Here is a 23157-nt window from a genome sequence, read left to right on the forward strand (position 1 = left end):
TTGTTCATATTTACAAATATCAACTGGTATTTCCCACTGGCAGTTAAGTGTCTTTTGCACAAAAGGGCTGAAACCATCACTTCCCCTATTAAAGTAAGTTGGCAATTTGGCTATCTCACATGTTTCACAAATGAGACTAGAAATTTTACCTCATCAAAGAGTATACTGAATCCCATTCCTGTCATGAAATGCTCTGCAATGGCTGTAGTATTCCATTGCCTCAAGAGCTCTTCTCTCCTCCCTCAGCCTGAATCCATATAGGCTTTTTGGTTTGTCTTGCTTAGCATGAGAGACACACTGAATTTCATACACCCCTTCCTTTAGAGAGGCACAATAGCATCTTTAGCGGGCCTCAAATTTTCTTCACCATACCATATTTACCAGACTCACCAATTTATTTTACTCAAACCAAAGCATTTAAAACAAGAAATCAGAAAGACTATTAAAAACCTTCCAAACTCCCAGCTGATATATTGCACATTAGCAATTTTCTTCTCCCACTACTTCACCAACCACTCAATTAACCTTCTCCCCTCATTCAACATCTCTCTATCCTACTCATCACATCAGCTGAACTCCTACGCCAATGAAGACATTTTCTACTTTGTCTGTCTCGCTTGTGATGTTAAATACTTCGTATTAACACATCTATGAGATTTCAATTATCCAAAGATTATATCTATGAGTACATCAAATAGATAGTATACAAAATAATTACACAAATATTAATGAAATATAATCCTTAGCACAAGAAAAATGAAAAAAGGTTTGACCATTTTGTAATAAATAGGTGTTCATTTTAAATTATTTTAATGAAATATATCGATACACTTATAACAAAACATGACAATAAATGCCAAATATTGCAAATGCAAAGTGCATTTGAATTATTTACACGCATTTTACCAAAGGAAAGTCTAAAACACATCATCAAAATAAGGTAACATGACAGCTGTGTTTTTAAAAATTCATTTTTGATGAAACCAGACACATGCCTTGCTTTACTAAAAATGACTGTATCACGACATATATCATACAGATGAAGCAGAATAATAAAAATTTTGAAAATTGTTAAGTTATCAATTCAACTTATAAATAATAACTATTTTCTTTTAAGCCATGGCTTCTTCTCATCTAAGCACCAATGAAAACAGAGGGGGCTTACTATTATCTAGAATGGAATCTTTTTGTCCTCGAGCAAGTGGCTAAATAATCATGAAACACATGCAAATGAAAATAGCTATTTATTAAAATATATTCCTCGTAACATACTTTCCACGTTAAATAATGAAATATGTACTATGAATCAAGAGATTTAATAAAGAAGTGTGAGTTTTAACACTGAAAACAGAAATGACTAAATAATTAGGAGAATATTGTATTAAAATACAATAAATAGCAGGTCAATTTGGTGTTGTGCAAGCAGACCTTTGCCATTTTTTGAAAGGATGGATAACAATAAATATTAATACATGAGCAATATCCCTTCTACTTGACCACAAAGAAAAAGCCATGTTTGGGAAATCAAATGAGGAAAGGAACTGAGAGGTAGGTCATAACTACATTTAGCGTTGTCATAATTATTAACTAGAGTCTGAAATTTAGTTAATATTTGATGATCAATTCTATTACACTTAACATTGTGTTGACAGACCCACATACAAGGAATGAATTAATGTCACAAATGGGACAAATTGTCAATGACTACAGTTCACTTTCAAAAGAAATTTTGATCATGTTTACCTCATTTACACGACCACAGATACTGATTCCTAACATAAAACAATTATCACTCACACCACAAATAAATCTCCACTGATGCACATGTCAAATAAAAAATTGCAATCCTTAAATTTCCACACTTTAAAAATAGCTCTCTGGTACACATTCTCATCCTAAAAACATCAGACCCATATTATCCAAAGTAACTGAATTTCCATGGGCCTAATGATCACATCCTTGCAGCCTGTCGCCGAAGCAACACATAAATTTTTTCCTTGATCCAATCCTTGTTATAAGGGGCATATGTATTGGTGCTTTTCTGGTACCTGGAAAACCATAAAAATGAACACAATAATAACTGTAGAGGCAAAGAAGTAATGAGATATTTTAATGATTAAACCTAAGTTTTACTTTCATTACTGTAGAACCTGATGTTAACTAATTACAGAACCTCAAGTACAGGAAAAACACTGAGAAACTCTCCTAGTGCATGATATAGGTAATGGCAGTTATTGGTAGTTATTACTACATAGTCTGCCATGTAAGGTAGGTTTTGGATGAACATGGACTGAACAATGACTCATTTCTTTGTTTCTCTGGACAAAATACTAACTAAATTACAACACCCTTCTTCAAATTCTGCATACTAATTTCCTCTCTTAATTCAAACCAACATGCCAATCATTCCCCTACCCTTTCATTGTTTGCCTAACATTCTTCCCTCTATTACAGTTTTTAACATCGGAATGACAATCAACATAATGAATAACTAATAGTAGCACTATTCCACTGGATAAAATTTTTGTACGGCCAGGCTTTGATGTATTACATCATCATTATCAGGTAATACATGGAAACCTGGTCATACAATAAATTTTATCCAGTGGAATTGCTACTATTAGCTATTCATTATGTTCGATTTCCACCACATCATGCTTGAAACAAATTTGACAATCAACATTCTCTTCATCCACCTTTTCTATCTCCTTAGGATCCCTGGAAACAATCCTCTCTCCTTCCTCACAATGCCTAGTGTTTTGTTGTTTGTTTTCCTTTCAATCTATTTCCAACCTCCTCTGCACCCACACTTCAAAAAGTCTCTAATTCATGTCTGCCATCTTGCCTCAATGACAATGTTTCTGCTCCGTACTGAACTACACTCCATATATAGTTTTCAGGAATATTTTCCTAACATCCTTACTCAATGCCTCTGTCATTGACTTCCTCCACCTTTTGAAAGCTTATTTGCCCAATTCAAGTCTTCCTTGTACCCCTAATACTTTGACCATTTTGGTCAAAAATACTTCCAAGATGTTAGTAAAATGATATACAATGTCAAGTTTATCACCTCTTATTTTTATGTTTAACTTAGCGCTCCTCTTTCTTTGTTTCGTTTACATTAATTCTCATCCCCAATCTATCACATTGATTTTCAAATGCACTTTGCAATGACTATAACCCATAGGCTGACTTGTTATTTTAAGCCTGATCACCCACAAACTAAATTGATTTTATAAATTCCCCAACTTTCATTTATACCTCTAGTACTTCCCATGCCACTTTTACAATGTCCTCCACACCTAAATTAAAAAGCAAGGGTGACATTGGATACTGACTACATGGAATTCCAAAAATACACAAGGAAGGCATTCCTCAGCACCCAATCACCAACATCATTGACTTGCCAACATGCATATGATGGAATAGAATATATGGATACTTATGATGGCCAAACCTCTTGAACTCTACACTGGAAAGATGGAATCTTTCATGAAGAACTCTTCTTACTTCACAGAGATCAAAGGCCAAATTAGGAGCAAATAATTTGATGGAAAGCTCTAATATAGCATCCATAAAACTTCCAACTTACTCATTGATGAATTCCTGGAAATAATGAATTATTTGGAAGAAGGGCTGCCAAAGGAATATATTGATATAATTGAGTCCTACCTACAAACTCAAACAATCAGATGCCAATGCCAAGTGATTCCTCCTTCACCATTAGAAGCAAACATGGAAGAATATTAAAAAGGAGCCATTGCATCACATTGAAATAAATCACACGTGTGACATGGACTCCCAACAAAAGTGAAGGGTCATGAGCTGGTGCACTCCCATTGGTTTGAAATGTCTTTTTAAAAATCATCAGTTTGAAATTGTTGTGCACCTGAAGTCATCTATTCTGAAATTCAAATGAATTTTTTCTATTTATTTCAATCGCCTCACATACATGGTATGAGGAAACAAAATTTTTCTCTTGCTATCACATAAATTTTCATTAATATTAATGTGTTGATCTTGGCATGTGAATGCATGCTCCACAACCACTAACATCATTAAGTGCTTGTTTTGAAGAACCTTCGTATGCTCGGCCAAACTACATCATATTGCTCTCTTTCTTTTCCCGTATATTGTCAGTCACAGCTGCAGGGGATGATGGTGGGATGGAGCATGCAAATATATGTTAGAAAGAGTTTTCTACTTGTAGACACCATGAGCTGTTGATCAATATTTCTTCTCGACTACTAAGATATCCAGAAAGGGAAAACATCCATTATTCTCTACTTCAATTGCAAACTTTATTACTGATGCTGGGTGCTTGGCTAGTGAATTATTCTTCCAGTAATCCTCTCCTGCATATAGCGAGTATTTTGTCAACCTATCATACCTGTGACTTATCTTAACATAATACAATGACTGTCTTTCAATGTTCTTTAACTGAGATATTTGCCAATACAGGAGAAGGGGAAATTCACTTGATATGCATTATGATGGCAACACTGATTACTTTGCACATGCAAAGTAGCTTTAACTAGTTTGTTGGGGCAGTTCCATCATACTGCTCACAGTTCTAGTAAATTTGCCTTTTTCCTGAGTGCCTTACAATCAGCACAACAACTAACCAATCCTATCAATTGTGATGTTCAATTAGTGATTCATTTTATAAATGCAATAGGAGTCACACTGAAATTCACAGCCAATCAAGTGCAACAGTTGGGGGCTACCACTATATGTAAAGAGAAAGTGAAGTCTACCACCATATTTTAATTCCCCACCACAGTATCCAACAATACTAACTTGCGTTGATCAGTTAAGTTCACATAAGTGGTGTCTTCTTCTAGTTTTATTTGCAATCATTGCATCACACATTGTATGCACCATCTACTTCTTCCTACCTAGGACTGCATGCTTCTATGTATGTACACCTGGATTACCAATACATTGACTGGGTCTGCTCTTAATTCTAAAATAATATTCTGCCAACAACTGTTCCACATTAACAACCCTGTTCCCCAGTTTTCTTTTAAATACTCCCTCTCTCTCTTCGCGTTCCATAAGATTAGCTAGTCATTTTGCAGTGAGAAGCACGCACTGGTGCTGCCTGCGATCACAAGAAATCCCACTCCCTGGCTAGTTGGACCCCTTTCAGAGGAGTACATATGATTCCTCCGTTTGACTTGGCTTGCATTTTTGCTGGAATCACAACCAAAGCCAGCAGTCGTGATTTATTCGTCCTTCGAAAAAGTTTTATCTGTAGTCTATTCACTCCCTGTTGTACCCCACTGATGTTTAATTGGATCTAATGATTCAAAAAAGTGGTGTCCTTAGCCAAGAAGTATTAAGTACTGCCAATCCTTAGTATTATCTCAGGCAATTCATGCTACCAAGCATAATGCTCTGGGGGACTCTGCTCCTTCATATTCAACGGTTGCCAAATGAATGAACGAGTTTGGTTGGGACAGCTTAGATGATGAACCAGGTAGTGTTCGACCAAAATATGCCACTACCCCAGAAATTATTGCTAAAGTGCATAAAATGGTCATGGAGGATCGCTGACTGAAAGTGCCAGAAATTGCCGAAGCTGTAAGGATGTCATCTGAGGGGTCATATCACATTTTAACAGTGGAATTGGATGCGAAAATTATCTGCTAGAATGGTGCTGTGACTCTTGATGCACGATCACAAACGCATATGAATGAGAATTTCTGAATCATGTTTGACCCATTTCAAGAGCAACCAACAAGATTTTCTTCGCCGGTTTGTGACCACAGATGAAACTTAGGTCCACTACTATACCCCAGACACGAAACAACAGGCAAAGCAGTGGGAACATGTTGATTCACCACCAAGAAAGCAAAGATAAGGTAATACATTCGGCCAGAAAGGTGATGGCTTCAGTTTTCTGGGATGCAAAAGTGATTCTACTGATACATCATCTTCCCACTGGTCAAACAATTATTGGATAATATAATGCTAACCTCCACAATCAACCACAGCAAAAGATAAGAAAATAGGCCAGGTGTGGCAAGGAAGAAAGTCATCTTTTATCAAGCCAATGTACAAGTCTCTTTGCCATGGCAAAAATATGTGAATTAAGATATGAACAGTTGCCATAACCGCCTCATTTACCTCCATTAGATTTTCACCTCTTCCCCAAGCTCAAAATTTTCCTCAGTGGACAGAGATTCTCTCAAAAAAAAAGAACTAACTGTCAAGTAGATGGGTATTTGCAGGCGTGAAACAATCTAGTTTTCGAGATGGGATCAAGACATTGGAACATTGCTAGACCAAGTGCATTAGTGTACAGGGAGACTACATCGAAAAAAAAATTCACTAAGGCAAGTCGTTTATCTCTATTCCATTTTGAGAACTTTTCAAATTACTCTCCCATGCAAAATATTAATGCTTAATTAACTTATCATGAAACTTGTGAGCTGTTAAGCTCCACCACCAACCAATCAACAACTGCCATAAAAAAAATTAAACAGTGGGAAAAAATCAGCATAGAATGCAATTTGAGTTCAAAGTAATATGGGATTACCTAATGAGTGACTTATTCGGTCATTTATTATTTAACTAAATAGCCTTGGAAAGGATAAAGTATTCAATAGGACTACATCGCATCATGGCTTTCCAACATTTGACAACAAATTTGATTGCCATGTATATACTACCTTGATCAAAAATTTCCCGGAATTTATTCAGAAAATTAAAAATACAAGTTTATTCATCTAAATCTATATTGTCCCCTTCAAAGTAATCCCCATCGACTGCAACACACTTATGCCAGCGCTTGATCCAATCCTCGAAACATTTTTTATATTCGGTTTTCGGTATGTCCATCAGTGCTTCCTGCGATTTTTCCATTACTTCCTCTCGGCTGCTAAAACGCGTTCCCCGTAATGGTTTTTTAACTCGATTGAACAGAAAGAAGTCACAGGGAGCCAAATCAGGTGAATTCGGTGGCTGTTGGATGGTATTTGTTGCATTTTTCGTCAAAAAATTACGAATAATGATAGCACTGTGCGACGGTGCGTTATCATGGTGCAAAATCCACGAGTTTTCTGCCCACATTTCTGGTCTCTTTCGGCGAATTGCTTCACGCAAACGTCTCATAACGCCCAAATAATACTCTTTGTTTACTGTCTGGCCTTCTGGCAAAAATTCATGATGCACTACACCGTTGTAATCCATGAAAACCGTCAGCATTGCCTTCTTTTTTGACTGAAAACGACGTGGTTTTTTTGGTCTCGGCTCATTTGGTGAACGCCATTCACTTGCCTGATGTCTGGATTGCGTGTCGTACTCATAAACCCACGTCTCGTCTCCAGTAATGATCCTTTTGATGAATGTGGGATCGGATTCAGCCTCGCAAATCATGTCTTTTGCGACGTCAACACGGTCTCTTTTTTGCATGAAATTGAGGTCTTTTGGCACCAACTTTGCTGCTACACGACGGAAACCCAAATCATTAACCACAATGTCTTGGGCGGATCCATAGGCAATGTTCAAGTCCTCTGCTATTTCTCTGATGGTTAATTTGCGGTTATTGACCAACATTTCTTTTACTTTATCAATTTTTTCACCGACTTTCGATGTCGATGGTCTGCCACTACGTTCATCATCTTCGATTGACTCACGACCACTTCTGAACCGCTCGTGCCACTGGTAAACGACCGTTTTTTTTAGAGAATCGTTGCCGAAACACTTTTCCAACATTTCCAACGTCCGTGCGCCACTAAATCCGTTTTTTACGCAAAATTTAATACAAGTTCGTTGTTGCAAATTTAAATCCATTTCTGAAATTGTAAAAAATCGCCAACACACACAGAGATAGATGTACTCTTGGCTACGTAACTTTTGCAAATGTCAAGTTATGACACTAAGATTTAAAGGGAATATCAACAACAGATGTACCAATTTAACAAAAAAAACAGAACTCAAATCGGAACGATGGGAGCGCCACACGGTGGTTATCCCGGGAACTTTTTGATCAAGGTAGTATACCATTGAGTGAGTTTGAATGAATACTGTATCTTTTCTAGAACTACTGCAAGTAGTTTAGTTCAATCAAATTTTAGCTACACATCATTTCCTTAATTTTTAAGAGGCATGAGTACACTACAGAAACTTACACGAGACAGGAAAGATCTACAATCTGATCGATGAAATCAAACAGTTGACTGATATCATAAGTGATGCTTGGAGTATTTGGATTCTGGCGCTTGAGATGTTCTTCGTAGATCTTGCACACTCCTGAAATGAAATTACATCAATCATAAGATTTATTTATAAATTATATTTCAATTTTATAAATCGAGAAAAGTTTTCATTACCTTCCATGCATTCGTTGACAGACTCATAGTCCGAGTATGTCCGAGTTTCTGGCTTCATTCCAGGCTGGACAAGTAATATTGTGTGAGACTGAAACAAAAAATATGCAACTTTATTGAAAGTACCCCGAGGAATCAGAATACATGGAGTTACATTACAGAGTTGAATTTAACAGTAAAATTATTTTAATAATCCAAAACATTACTTCAGCAATGCCATATTTATAAATTACTACTCACAGACTGCTTCAGTGCACTGCCCTTAATATACTTCATAAATAAAAACACTGGAGCACACATTTGATTAATTAGAGTAAATCCTTAGCCACAATGGGGATATTTGGCTCTGTTCCAGGTAAAATATTGCATTAACATTGGAAGAATTAGGTTTTCAAATGTTCTCTTACTATTCGCAGGGTGGAAATCGTGATTTCCTAAGTGTGTGTCAAGATACCAATAATTAAATTTCTAGCAATTGTCATGTTATCAGATTACCTGGGACCTAACAGATTAAATGGATACACATCTGGAATAGTCCTAGTAGTGCAGCTAGGGAAATATTAAATCCAAGACCAACCATTAATACCTGAAAGAAGCAAAGTAAGCACAGTAATACCCTGCTGAAACTGCAGCTTATATTTTTCTGTCCAAGATTCTTGCCTGGAGTACCAGTTTTATATTTTAATTGGCTAGCACTATCATCATAAAAATAATATTAACATTGTGTTCATGATGCCACGCTCAGAAACCTTTAAGTCTTCCATATATAGAGGCATGATTATTAAATTCATATCATAGGTACTGAGAATAAGATAAGAGGTATCTATCGAAATAATGGGGATGGAGGTACAAGCATCAAGGATTCACCCCTAGCACAAAGGCACTGATTCCTGCATCATATAAGGAGTACTGCGAGAGAAGTATTTGCTGTTCTGTGCTATTTGTACCCCACACTTTCACAAAAACAGGAAAGTTACACATAAGATCATCAGTAATTCTATTTACTTGTTTGGATAGAAGCTGCCAAGTGAAATTATTAATTACTCCATGTGTGGCTGTCGAGTGAATTGATTCATTACCAAATTACCTGTCAAAATAAAAACTAATTAACACCAAAGTGATACTAAATAAGACAATACATAATCAGATTTTTTTCTGTGAATAACTAAGAAACATATTTCAATTTATCAGATGCCAAATAATAATTACTAGAGCCAAAATTGACTAATGTGGCCAGTGTTCATCATATTAATGCACAAGCAGCTTGCAGATAGAACACAAACTCCAGAATAAAAACTTTTTAGGTATTTTTTTTATCCCTTGACACATTGAAATATATGCATTCTATGAGTCCCAACATAAAGGTTATACACCAATAACTGAGCTTCACTCCGATAAGTTCACATATAAATTACTGAAAAGTCTATAAAGGAACTGCCATTACTGTGAATTGAGTGAGCTTCAGAAAGTGGTTCACATTTATTTTTATTCTAGCATTGAACTTAAAATTAAACCACTTGGGTTTTCCACCAAGAAGAAGAATTTCCACCAAGTGACGCCAGAAACTGTTTTATTCTAGCATGTCAAAAGGTCTTTTCACCATTGCATTATTTGCAATCTATAAGGTACCAGATTATACCGAGGCTTCATTCATCATATTCTCTCATTCACACAACAAAACAGAAATGATGAATAATACAATACACCGATAGCATTAGTAAATAGATTGCAAATCAATTAAAATAATGAAAAAAATATTCCAATAAACACCCTTAATCTAAGACCTGCTGCATCATAAGAATATACACATTCATATCAATTTTATGACACAAGCTCCGAGCTTAGGAGACAATTTTAATTTATTCACAGATTTCTTAGTTCTGGGACCACACAGGGGGATTAGGGGACAAATCTGCAAATATATACCTAGTCAGAATATACTCAAGTTCACTTTTCTTAGCCTCCACAGCTCCCCCCAAAAAATTGTATTGCATATCACTTCACACACCACTAATACATTTTGCTAACTGCAATTTTTTTGGGCTGATTGACTATAATTACAAATATTCACAGGAGAATATACTTGACCACATAATGGAGACACTAAATTACACAGGTATATTGTTTATTTGAAACCTTATAATAAGCCTACATATTCAGCAGCCATGCTTGAACTCGCTACAGATTTTTCTCTATTACTCCAAGATATTTTACAATTTGAAAACATCTTGTAGCTGAACTCCAATTGTTACAGTCAGCTTCCAAAAAAACTATTGACCATGCACTATTATGATTAATAGTTCTATGGTGAGAAGACCCTTCAACTTAAGTAACAACAGGTTGGAGGCCCTAGGTAGCTGGGTAGAGGTGCGGAAGTAAGTTCAGAATGTTTGCCTTGGGTTCTTTGGTTCTTAATTTTGAGGGATACCTGTTGCACATAAAAGGGTATAATAGATAGCTCTGGTACAGACCCAAGAATTGACTGGCAACAAATTACAAAGTTCTGATGACTATGATGACAGGAAATTTGCAATGAAAAAATTAATGAAGAATCAAAAGCCTTGGGGTTTTGAAACTGGTTAGCTAAATGACTTGTCTGGTATTCCACTTAATGAAGCGAAAGACAACAAAGCTCGCACACTAATAAATTATCATGTTTTCATCAAAATGTGCCCGCAAGTCTACAACTGCGAGACTGCCAAGGATGGTTGGTGTGAATTACAGAAGGCATATGAAGATATAGTCACATAATCTCTCAGTTAGTAAGAAATAAGTAACTTTAGCAAGACTGTAAGTCAGTAGAGGCTAGTAGTCAGTCAGGCTTATTCGGAAGCAAACCTCAAGAGAGTGCATCAGAGAAGATGACCAAGAAACCTCAGCAGAACCAATTTCTTAACAAAACTTTTTTTGATTTGAAAAAAATTGGCGCTGATATAGATGTGAACAGAAGGGACATGTTAAGCCTGAATGCATGCAGACATTTTAGATTTCTTTAGCTGAAGATAATCACACACCACAGAAAATCAATGCAACTGAAAAATACCATTGCAACAATAAGTAAGGATCTAGTGTTTTAAGTTTGCTCACTACAATGTCTGCAGGTGGCATGCCCAACCTAGATTATATCTACTTAGATTCTCATGCCTCAATACACGTGTCACCTTGAAACCATTTGCTTTGTGATTTATGAGAACATAATAAGCAGTATGTTAATTGAGCAAATAGGAAATAGGTTTTACTTAGTGAAAATATGATGATGGATTCAATTGTTCCCAGCTCAACCTTGTGGAAATTTATTTTAATTAAATGAAGAATACATTGTATTCTTCATTTAATTATGATGATGGATATTAAAAATGATAATATTGTACCTATGAAAAAGCCTAACATACCAAAGTTGGCAAAAAATTTGAATTGTTTTCGTAGATTAGAAAAGTTTGCTTCTTGTGTTTTGTCGCAAGATTGATTCAGGACCTCACGTGCAGATCCTAGGGTGATCCACTCATTACTGGATCAGAGGTCAATGGAGAGTACAAGCTGGAGAATGTGCGACTGGCATAGGCACTTAGGGCCCCTACTTATGAAGGCAACAGACAAAATGGAAGGAAGTATGACAACAGAAATTGATTATGTGAAAGCCAATGCCTCATAAATTTGTATCCCATGTCTGAAAGACAAGCAGCATCTACAACTTCAAAAAACAAGTGAAATCAAGAGCATCCGAAAGCTGTAATTGGTGCACTCCGACATAAGTGTGCCTTGCGGAGGAGATATGGGCACAGTGTTGTCGATTTTTAATATAATTACAATCGGAACACCTTTTCATTTTTTTAAGAGCAAATATATGAGATGCCTGATTAATTCTCTGCTTTTACAGCCAAATCAGAGAACACTTAAGGGTGCAGGATTGAAGCCCTAAGCACTGACAATGGATAGGATTATGTATATCAATGCACGAGGACTATTTTAAACGAGGCAGGCACTGAGCATCACCTAACAGTCCTGTACACACCTAAGCACAATGGGAAGGCTGACAGATCACTGAGAAATATTTGTGGATAGAGTCGATGCATGTTAATGGTCTCAGAGTTGCCCATAAACTATTGTGCTGAATCTTACTCAACTGCTTCTTCCTCAAAGCATTGTTCAGTTAGAGAGATCCCAGAACAGTTATGGACAGGGCAGCAATTGGGCACCAGCCACTTCACAGCCTTAGGATGTTTGACCTATGTTCATATGGCTTAAGAACTATATAAAATGTGGGCTCTACAATCAAAACGTACTGTTTTTCCAGGTAATTGAGAAGAAACAAAAGGTAATCATCTCATCGACCCTCAGAAGCCAAAAGTGATTTTAGGAGTACATGATATTGTTTTTCATGGAAACAGTAATCAGAATGACAATTTCTGGAAATCAGATACTCAAACTTAAATGATTGATGTTTTTCTGTTTGGTTAAAGATGAGTCTAAAATTCAGAGAATTCAAGAGCTCAACATGCCAGGAGAAGAGATTTCAAATCAAAAGGCAGATATAATACATCATCCAACCTCGATAAATCCTAGGTTGTTGCCGAGCAACCCAGGAGAGAATTGTCTACCTGGGAGTGTTGAGGATTACGTTAAACATCAAACTGTTAAAATTTGATGGTGATCCTGTTAGTATTAAGGATACTATGTCCAGATCTGATTGGCATTTAGGGAAATGCCATTCATGAGGAACTCACTTAAAGAAAAAAATGTGTGGGAATTTGTTGACAGAGGCTGAAATTGCTGCAGGAAAATTGATACATAAATAAAAAGTTAATTTAAAACAGTGCATGTCATAAAATCAGGCTTGTTGCCAAGATTCACTTAAAAGTTTGGAGTAAATTATAAAGAAATTTTTTCTCCTGTGGTTGGATATTCACCTTAAAGGATTATTTGGTTTGATAGTTCAGAAAATGTGGAATAGTAATCATTGGGTTGTAGCATACTCCTTTCCTTGGTGGGGATTTGAAAGATGTTAATTACACTCACATAACCATCAGGCAAATCCCTGGGCTCATACACTTCCTTTTAGTGAACTATACATATATACTCTCCAGGTAAAGGCATATTAAACAATTGGTTAGTTCATGACTGAACAATACAGAAGAGACCTATTTACATTCTTAATCTTGAAGAAATGTAGCATAAATAACATTTTTTATGAATTTATTTATATGATATTTTAAGAAAATATAAATCGGGCCAACTTCCGCGGAGCGATATTCACAATGGTAAACAAACTAGCCACACTGGTTATGAATAAATATAATGTTATGAAGTTCCAAATACTACAATTATTTCACTATTCATTCTATAGGTACTGAAATAAAATTGATGGAAATGGGATGTGCTTCTAAGAAAACGTTATCAAAATTATCAATTGAAAACATCAAAATATATTATGTCACTTCCATCACTACTTGCTAGAAACGAGTATGCAAAACTCTTACAATATTTTTAATATTCAAATTTATTAATTTTGCGACTTAATTCAAATTCAGAAGAACGTGTGACCAAGCAAAACCTTTAAATAACGTATTTGAAATATGTAAGCCACGATGTTTTACTCGCGGCCTATGAACGGCAGCACTTCCAAGGCTATTATTGCTAACTAGACGAAAGTAAACAGTTTTCTAGCATAACGCGTTCTCAGATTGTTATTATTACAAATCATTAAATTAGAGCCACAGTTAGCTATCTTGCTCACTCGATCGGTTGAAATTAAAAATATAAATGCCTATATTTAGTATAACTGCTTCGGCAAATATCATGCCGGGAGCAGAAGCTAAGTTTGAAAACAATGTCCACATAAATTCAGTAGGCGACTGAATAAAAAGTCACATGGCGGGCTCAGCAACGATATCTTACATCCACTGCGAATAAAAACTAATTAAACAGTAATAGCCACTGCACTATGAGTACTGCAGTATGTGCTTAAATTGTGACTGATAATACATTCAGCAAATATTGACCATAGCAAGCATTAGCATTACAAAATACAGCTTAACCATTATGTGCGTCGAAAGTATCATTGAAGATTTGAATTCAAAACAAAATCACTTCTCCTTAGCCTTACCATGATTGGGAAATGCTGTTGCCACAGGAGTAACCTCAGCTCCGACAAACCGGCCAAAATAGCGCTATTATTCTCTTGCCTGTATCAACGTTTACTTACTAAGCGCGTTCAAGAAACACTAACATTCGATATTAATCATGGCATATCCACTCCCAAGTATAGACCTTTAACTCCGTTTTGTTTGGAAAATTCGCTCAAAGATGGCACTGCATTAAAATGACACAACGTTACTACAGCACTAGGATACGGCGTCGTATTATTGCCGCGTGACTTGAAAACCGTCTTCCTCATATAACCATAAACACAGTAATCAACACGAAGGTCGGTTTGGTAGGTGATGATTAGAGTTCACCCTGTACGAAGCCCAACGGCGAGTGAAATTCACACATCGGGGTAGGGGGGCCAGTTCCTTTCCCTGTGCCGGTTATGGTTTCCCAGAAAGATCTGATACCCGAAAAACCGCACAGCATGGGTGGAGCTGAGGATGCCCAGATTGGCGTGCGGGAATGCAACCCAGGCACGCCGCTCTGGGCACGAAACCGGTTAGTAGTCCAACGCTCTGCGCCTGGACTACCGATATATGCATACCACCTTCCATACATATAATAGATATTTTATGCTATTTATTATTACCAAAATAAAGCCATAACATTAGTATATTACTTAGTTTGCGTTTGTAAGAAATAAAATTACCTATATTGACTGTGAGATACTTATCGATCGGAAAAATAAAAATAGTTCAATTTAAAAACACAGTATAAGTAAATAATTTCAAAACGGAACTCACATTTCAATGGATATTTTAAATGCAACTTCTGCAAAACGGGAATGCAATTTTTTGGCAGGTGGCACTAAAACCTTCCAAAGATGTTGCATATTTTTAAGGCACTAGTTCTACAATTGAAGAATAAAATTTTTTGTGGCATTGGAAAAATTATGGGCCAACATTCCTCACTACCAGTTTTTACAATGAAATAAGTTGTAAAAAATGTATGCCAACGTGTATAGCATCATCATCTCACTAAGACATCATTATTAGACTCCATTATTAGAAATCCAGTTTAAAAGATATAAAGCAGGAATGCAAAGGGAAAACTAATTAATTTATAATAGTGTCATTACATATTAAAAATATAGTAAAATAACAATAAATAAATAATTGAACCGAAAATTATAAAATTAGTCCCCTGCAGTGACATGATTTAAAAAAAAACAACACATAAAAACGGCTTTCCATCTATTTAAAAAGTAGAGCATTGCATCATTTAAATTTCATATAAAAATTAATAAAATGAAACCCCTTTCTCAAATAAATGTGAGGGTAGAGCTAACCTAACTAAGCCTAACGGCGTATGCATCAAGATAGCAGGGGAGTTTCATTGATTGCGGTTTATGGTTTCCCAGGAATGGTACCAGATAAATCATAAAACTTAGGTGTGGTGGTATCGAACCCGGGCTCTCCGGTCATAAGTTTAATGATCTCCTCCTTGACTAGTACGTCCCTATATGATGACAAGCCATGTAAAATTAATCAATTAGATAATTTTTTCATCTATTAAAAACAGTGATTAATGGTCACCTCAATGGTAACTAAAAGGAAAGAATTCACAAAACCAAGTTGATGGCAGTGACATTTGAAAATCGACCGCTCTAGACAGTACCGCGGTTGTTAAAGAGGGTACATTTTTCATGTAACCTGATTACATTAACTCACTACTAGCTGCTGTATTGCCCTGGCCAATAGAAGAAAGAAGTTCTTCAGCTGGACGTTCGGTTTTGTTTGCCATAATCGTTGCTCTTTCATTAACACAGGGGGAATGTGTGATACCCCCCCCCCTTTTCTCCTAGTTGGGAAACCCTCTCGAAGGTGGCAGAAAATAGTTTTATTGAGAAGGTGACCAGTGACAAGGGCCTGGATATTAATCGAAACATTTGCAAAACGATCGATTGGTGTATTCATCGATCACTTTCAACACTTCGATATTGGCAACATAAATGATTGAGACAAGGGGATGAATAAGAAATTATATTTTACCTCTTAAAATGTCCTCCAGTTGAATAACGCATGTAATATTATCAGGAAATTATTTCATGATTTTCATCACTTATTACAAAATTTTGCTTGCTCGAAGGAATGCAAGGCATCCATAAAATATGTCAACATGGCTACGTCGGCAGACCTTTAGCAGACAGACTTTGAGCAGGTTATAAGTGAGACGTCTTCATTAGCTATGGAAGAAACTATGAAACTTATTTTGTTAGTAATTGTAATGCTGGTTGGGAGTTTTTTAATAGGTTCAATACCATTGGTCATGTCCATGTCAGAGGTGAGAAAGACATATTTTTATGTGGGTTCATTCACTTTGCCTTCAATTTCAAACATATGGAAGTTTTAAACTGCTCTTCCTTTATTTCTTTAAAATTTTGCAAACTCCTATTTTCACCTTCTTAGCGTTGCAATCAAGACTGCGTTCTTTTTTATAGGAGAAGTTAAAACTTATATCGGTTTTGGGAGCAGGTCTTCTAGTGGGTACTGCTCTAGCTGTCATCATACCAGAGGGTGTGCGTTCTCTTTTCTCCGTAGAAACGCATGGTAATACTTTTTCGCAGGCGACTTGAATTCTTTAATAATTATTTGTTTCCAATTGCTTTTGATTGTATTTTGAATGTTTTTCAGTACACCTGGCAGAAGGAACCATTAAAGGGGAACCAATTCATTCTGTTGATCTTCATTCCTTGATTGGGATTTCGCTAGTTCTTGGATTCGTGTTCATGCTGCTAATAGATCAATTCTCAACTTCTAGAAGCCGAGGTTGGGGTCTATTTATGTTTGTTTCACCTTTTAGCTTAATGAAATGACTTATTTATTCTAATATAACTGTTTCCCTTGTTCCGCGGATAGATATTGAAGGTGGTTTGAAACCTCAAAAGAACATTACTGCAACTATAGGCTTGGTGGTTCATGCTGCAGGTTGGTAGATGATTTGGAATTTTATTTGGTTTGGGCAAGTTTGGGTAATTATTAATCTTGTGCTTTTATCCTCATTAGCGGATGGCATTGCTCTTGGAGCAGCAGCAACCACTGCTCACACTGACGTGGAAATGATTGTATTTGTAGCCATTATGTTGCACAAAGTAAGTTAAAAGCAGTCGCTTTTGTTTTGTATGCTCATTCTTACCTTATACGTCTCTAGTTTGGCTTTCCTAAGAGATGAAGTTAATTATCATGCCCTCAACTTTTTCAATTCCTAGGACCTAAGTTAAGTCACTACAAATTTCTGGTGTACCCAATGTCAGTACTAAAAATAAAATGTTGTGTTAGTGTACACAGTCCTATCACATTTTCAGCATTGCTGTGAAGTTTAACTAAAACGTTTAGGAAAAAGTGAAAATGCAAACATTTTTATTCAGGGGCGGGTGTATTAGCTTTCATAATGAAAACGTACATATTCCATCTGATTTTGGCATATGTCAAGAATTTTAGTGTTTTTGTAAACTATACTTTGTAAGTTGTTCACACAGGTATAAAGAATGAATTAATAGCCATTCGTGAACCAAACCAAAAGTTTGGCCATAGCTTGTATTACAATAAGATCCAAATCAATGAGATCCAGACAAAGGATACTAGTTAAGGGATTTTTAGTAATACTTTGTGTTAATTAGCATGAAAACTTTGAATGTGGGGAGGAATTAAAATTAGCAGGTGTTGGATGGGCTCTTGGAAAATTAGGAAAACATTCACAGTGAAACATCTTTCAATTTTAGATGTAAAATCTTTAAAATATATTGCCATTGCAGTAATTTATTTGTTCTATAACTTCGTTAACATTTCATTAATCTATGGAAGTATGTGGCAAATCAAAATTAGAAAAGGATAAAGTAAAGTGATTGCTCTGTAGAATTATGTACCTAATTCCATTATTCTAATAATTAAATTTTTTGCTATATTCTGGGTGACATTTAGTTGCCTACTGTGCTGGTGGGTGTAATTCAATTTGGAAATTAATGGAGAAAATATTTACTTGGAGGGGATGTATGTATGAACGTTGATATTGAAGTAAAGATTAAAGAGGTGAGAAATGGGAAGCAAGGACAGGTTCCTCTCCCCCAACCAATTATGTAAGCTTGTTTGCATTTGCTTACGAGTCTAGGAAATGCACCCCCTTCAAAGGGCAGCATTCTAAATTCGAATACATCCAAACCAAACTCAGCCACTGCACATGATATCCAGCTTACACAACACTATTAAACTCTCTCCCCACAATGCACACATTTCCTCTTGTGTCGTCACCAGGGAAATTAGTGCAAATGCATTGTGCAATATGCTTTTTGGCCAAATTGTTCGTTTGTTTTATCGAAATATTTGTTTGAAAAAAGAATTTTGTGTCCGCTTGACGAGGGATAGTTGTCTTTAAATTAAAATTGCTACAACCCTGTATTCCTAACGATTGTTTATCAGTTGTTTGATTCTATTCGGAGGAGATAGGATCTGTTTCTAAGGTGATCAGGAAATCACGCAAGAGAGGTATGGAGACCCCTTGTCCTCACTCCTTATGTCCTAGGAGATAGTAGTACTAGACTATCTTGAAATGTATGCTTTACCTTCTAAATTCAACATTTTGAAAAGTATTCAGTGGTGAAAATTACTTTGATATAATCCACAACATAGAGAAAAATCTGTGTACATCATCTGTTCATTCATTTTTCCGCAATAATTGAGTAAATGTGTCGTAGTCATGTGATGTCAGATGGCAGGCCTAAAAAAAATCAGTTTGCTGGAAAGTTTGAGCCAGTATATTTCTCCGACCTTCAGGGTCCTGAGCCACATTTGGGAAACCACATATGTGGGGCAGTTTTGGTACTCTCAAGGCCATGACACCATTGTCCTGCCACTATTTAAAAGTGGCCCATAATCAATTTTTCCTACCGTCTCATTCAATGGGGATATTGGAAAACAAAAACAATGCAGCAATACCTACCTGTAGGTATTGCTGCATTGTAGACCTACTTGTAGGCATGTAAGGAATTCATTGAGCTTTGTCCTCTTCAAAATTAACAAAGGATTAATGAAAGTAGGCCTCATTTGACAAGTAGGAGCAGGCTTTATAGACCAATATGTTTTAATCGGGGATATCCAAGATCCTTTGGGCCCCAAAGCTCTTGCCACGCATCCCCTCCCACAAAATGAATTAGGTCATTTAAAGGTTGGCCAATAATTCTGTGATTTCCCTGGGTGTGCAATTTGCATGGCTGTTGAATGAGTTTTATATTTGCCATGGTTGCTATTTCTTCCATGTGTCCCACATGATATTGGGAAGATGAGTAAAATGGCTGGCCAGCAATATTTATCTGTTCATAATACATATAATTAATAATTCTTTCAACCTAAAAAGTGTTTTTTTATCAGATGATAAATACTTTAAATTTTGATAGCTATTCTTTGTCTTACCACCTGGCCTACGTATTTTTCTCTTGAATATCTTTCAGAGATACCAATATATTTACCCCTCTTTAACATTCATTCACAATCCCTTGTGTTTTAAAGTTCCTCTGATCCATCTGGCTCATATTCAGAAAGTATTTCATAGACCCTATTCCTATTCTATTTTTCAGTTTGTTTACAATCTTTAGCATACTCATCCCATCAGTTTCAAAGACTTGCTATTCTTCTCTAATTGTCCTATCTCTGCCAAAGTATGCCTTAACTTTGTTGTTCATTCTTAATCTTACTCAAAACAAAGGGCATCATAAAATATTTTATAATGTTATTACGAAAATATATGATCTTTTAATCTTATGAAACCTTTAACTTAATAGGCTCCAGCGGCTTTTGGATTGGTAACATTTCTTCTTCATGAAGGTTTAGAGCGGAACAGGATAAGGAAGCATCTGTTGATCTTCTCCCTTGCTGCTCCAACTCTGGCTCTTCTAACATATTTTGGGATTGGTCAGGTAAGAAATTAAGTGGTGGAATGAACATTGGTGTCGGTGATGAGATTGTATCCTCAATTTATGGCATTGATCAATTACTATTATAGTGCAGTGTCATATCATATATCTCATTGTTAGTCAGACTTATGGAATAACCAAAATTTTGGTGCAATACATGGACATTGTATTGTAAAAGCCCATTGTGATGCATTCTCCTGGTACTTCTCAAAACATTTCTTGTCAAACATATTAAAATTGCCAGATGATCTAAATTTTAAAATTAATATGTTGATTCATGGACCAGGATTTTTCAGTTATTGGGAATGTGATTTAGAGTAATCCATTCATGTCTTGTGAAAATGCTTTCCATTGATAAGTTTTTATCAGACACCTAACTTTTAACCTGTACCTTATTTATTTTGTGCTTGCATGTTGGTGATAATTTGATGGTATTCTTATAGGAGGGGAAGGAAACGCTGTCCTCAGTCAATGCAACAGGCATTGCCATGTTGTTCAGTGCTGGGACTTTCCTGTTTGTTGCCACTGTGCATGTCCTCCCGGAGCTAACTGCTAGATCTAATGGGCATTCCCATCACCCTGTCGGTTTGGTAGGAAGCTCCGATAATGTGCCGTTAGTGCCAGGTGATCAGAAAGGAATGCTGAGGACCACAGAGTTAGTTTTTCTGATTGTTGGTGCTCTCCTTCCACTCCTACTCACACTTGGTCACCACCACTAAAGCACTCATTTCTAAAGCATTCGAAGTGTCATCTATGAAGAAGGGTGATCAAAAAACGAAAATGGGAAGCAAGAAAAAAACATTCTTGTTAAGTGCACCATTCCTCCCTCCTTCGTCATTGTTGCATCGCATCTATGTATGTGTCATTTCATGTGGTTTTATAAGTACCTATATAATTTTCACTATTCTTCCTCATCTCATCTGTGTGTCATGGTGGTCATTCCAGATTTTTAATATTTGTCATTAAGGTTCTTTATGTATTACAATTTAGTGTTAAAAAAATTATTTTTAAATTGGCTGGCAGGCTTATTTTTATCCAAATATCTTTACTGTACATGAATGTAAAAATTTGTACATTTTTCATATTGTAGCACTTATCTGGGAGTGTACAATACCAAAGAGTGTATAAGTCTTTTAGCTATGCTAAAAGAAAAGGCACAAGAGATAATTTTAAGGAATCATGTTCAAAAAAATTTGGTGCTTCCCTTGAATGCAGTACATATTCTGCTACCAATGGCCTGGACACCGAAAGAAATTATTCAATATGTTTGTCAGTTTATGACAAAGGTAAAGAGAGCAGTTTGCAACTTCATGATCAAAACAATTTGGTGCTTCTCTTAAATGCAGTACATATTCTGCAACCCAGGGCTAGGACAAACTGAAAGAAATTATTATTTACTCTGTCAGTTGATGACAAAGGTAAAGTATTCCTTTTGTAACTGAATCTCTAACTGACATAGCAGTGAAGTTATTTTAATGGTAACTTGTGGTGTTCCTGTCGAAGTATAGAATGAACTGTGATGATATTGCAGTTATTCCTTCTTCCTGGAGTTGTGAGAATAGTATGCATGTTTTGTTTAAATGGAATTCATTTGAAGCATATTGTAGAAAACTGTGATTTATACCCCACTCACCAGCAATGAGAATGTTTAGCAATGATTTTACATTCCATCCTATCAGTTCTTCCATTGTAAATTTCGACAGTGTATCTTTTCTGTGGGGCTTTTAATTACTTTGTATAAAGTTGTCCATTGTTGTTGAAGAGTTTTTTTAAAATGTGATACATAAAGATGGTGAAAAATTATGCTGGCATGTTACATACATTTCATATAGCAGCACCCTAAGCTTGGATACAAGAGTGGAAACAATCTATTTGTTAAAACAGCAGTTCAACTTGCCAAGGAGACTTAACTTAAAACTTGACGTTGGGTTGATTGTTTATGACCTAAGATGTGGTAAAATGCTCTAGCTGTTATTGACAGATTTCAAAGAATATAACTATGCCTCTCAAACCATGGAGTTTTATAGAAAGTAACTAACCAGTCCAGTTTCCTAAGCAAGGCCCTAATAAATAAGGTGTGATCAATCACTTTTGCCTGGAATAAGTAGGTTATATTCCGATGAAATAATTGAACTTGAGACTCATTTGGAATATAACAGCCACATGTTAAAAATGAATATTGTTGATTTTCATTTATGGTGCCATTTCTAGACAATGCTATCCTTTCAATCTAGCCATATCTATTTTTGGATATAGGATTGCTACGCTCCTGGAAAGCAATAAATTTAAATGTTAGCCATAAATGAACTGGGAAATTCTGAGATATAAAAACCTAATTCAATATAATTGTTGATTTCAAAGGAAATATATATAAACCATGCTCTTTGATTTTACTCGTATACATTTTGCAACGTTAGCATAAGAGGCAAATTGTGCAATGATAATATTCAATGGTGAAATGACAGATTGATAATGATATCTGTGAAATTAAAAGTCATCTATAGATCCCTTTTTATGGTGAAATAAGGGGAAAACACAAGATAACAATTAAATATAATAAATAATTTTCATTCAAATGTAAATGTTATTAAATGTAAGATTTTTGACAAGTTCAAAGAAACTGCGGGAGATGTCGCAACAGTAACTTTTAACAGAGTCATCCGTCAATGTGCATTTCAGTGCAACAATTTCAGAGTGTAAAAATCATTCGCCTTCACTGGTTGCTAATTTGTACAAATTATTATATAAATCTTGTTGCAATTGTCCCGG

The 23157-nt window shown here is 35.9% G+C and overlaps 2 protein-coding genes across 2 annotated transcripts; one reads left to right on the forward strand and one right to left on the reverse strand.

Moving 5' to 3' along the window:
- Positions 1-793: 793 nt before the first annotated feature.
- Positions 794-14570, reverse strand: e(r) (enhancer of rudimentary). The gene is made up of 4 exons (XM_071585009.1): positions 14440-14570; positions 8340-8427; positions 8139-8259; positions 794-2048 (listed from the first exon to the last, which is right to left on the reverse strand). The coding sequence occupies exons 1-4, from the start codon at positions 14440-14442 to the stop codon at positions 1952-1954; spliced, it is 309 nt and encodes a 102-aa protein (XP_071441110.1). The 5' UTR covers positions 14443-14570; the 3' UTR covers positions 794-1951.
- A 1850-nt stretch (positions 14571-16420) lies between these two features.
- Zip102B (Zinc/iron regulated transporter-related protein 102B) lies at positions 16421-22191 on the forward strand. The gene is made up of 7 exons (XM_071585834.1): positions 16421-16766; positions 16924-17032; positions 17117-17251; positions 17342-17410; positions 17489-17574; positions 20257-20391; positions 20832-22191. The coding sequence occupies exons 1-7, from the start codon at positions 16671-16673 to the stop codon at positions 21105-21107; spliced, it is 906 nt and encodes a 301-aa protein (XP_071441935.1). The 5' UTR covers positions 16421-16670; the 3' UTR covers positions 21108-22191.
- Positions 22192-23157: the final 966 nt, after the last annotated feature.

The sequence above is a fragment of the Hetaerina americana genome, unplaced genomic scaffold, assembly GCF_022747635.1.
Source record: "Hetaerina americana unplaced genomic scaffold, ioHetAmer1.1.p SCAF_2, whole genome shotgun sequence".
Lineage (NCBI taxonomy): Eukaryota > Metazoa > Arthropoda > Insecta > Odonata > Calopterygidae > Hetaerina > Hetaerina americana.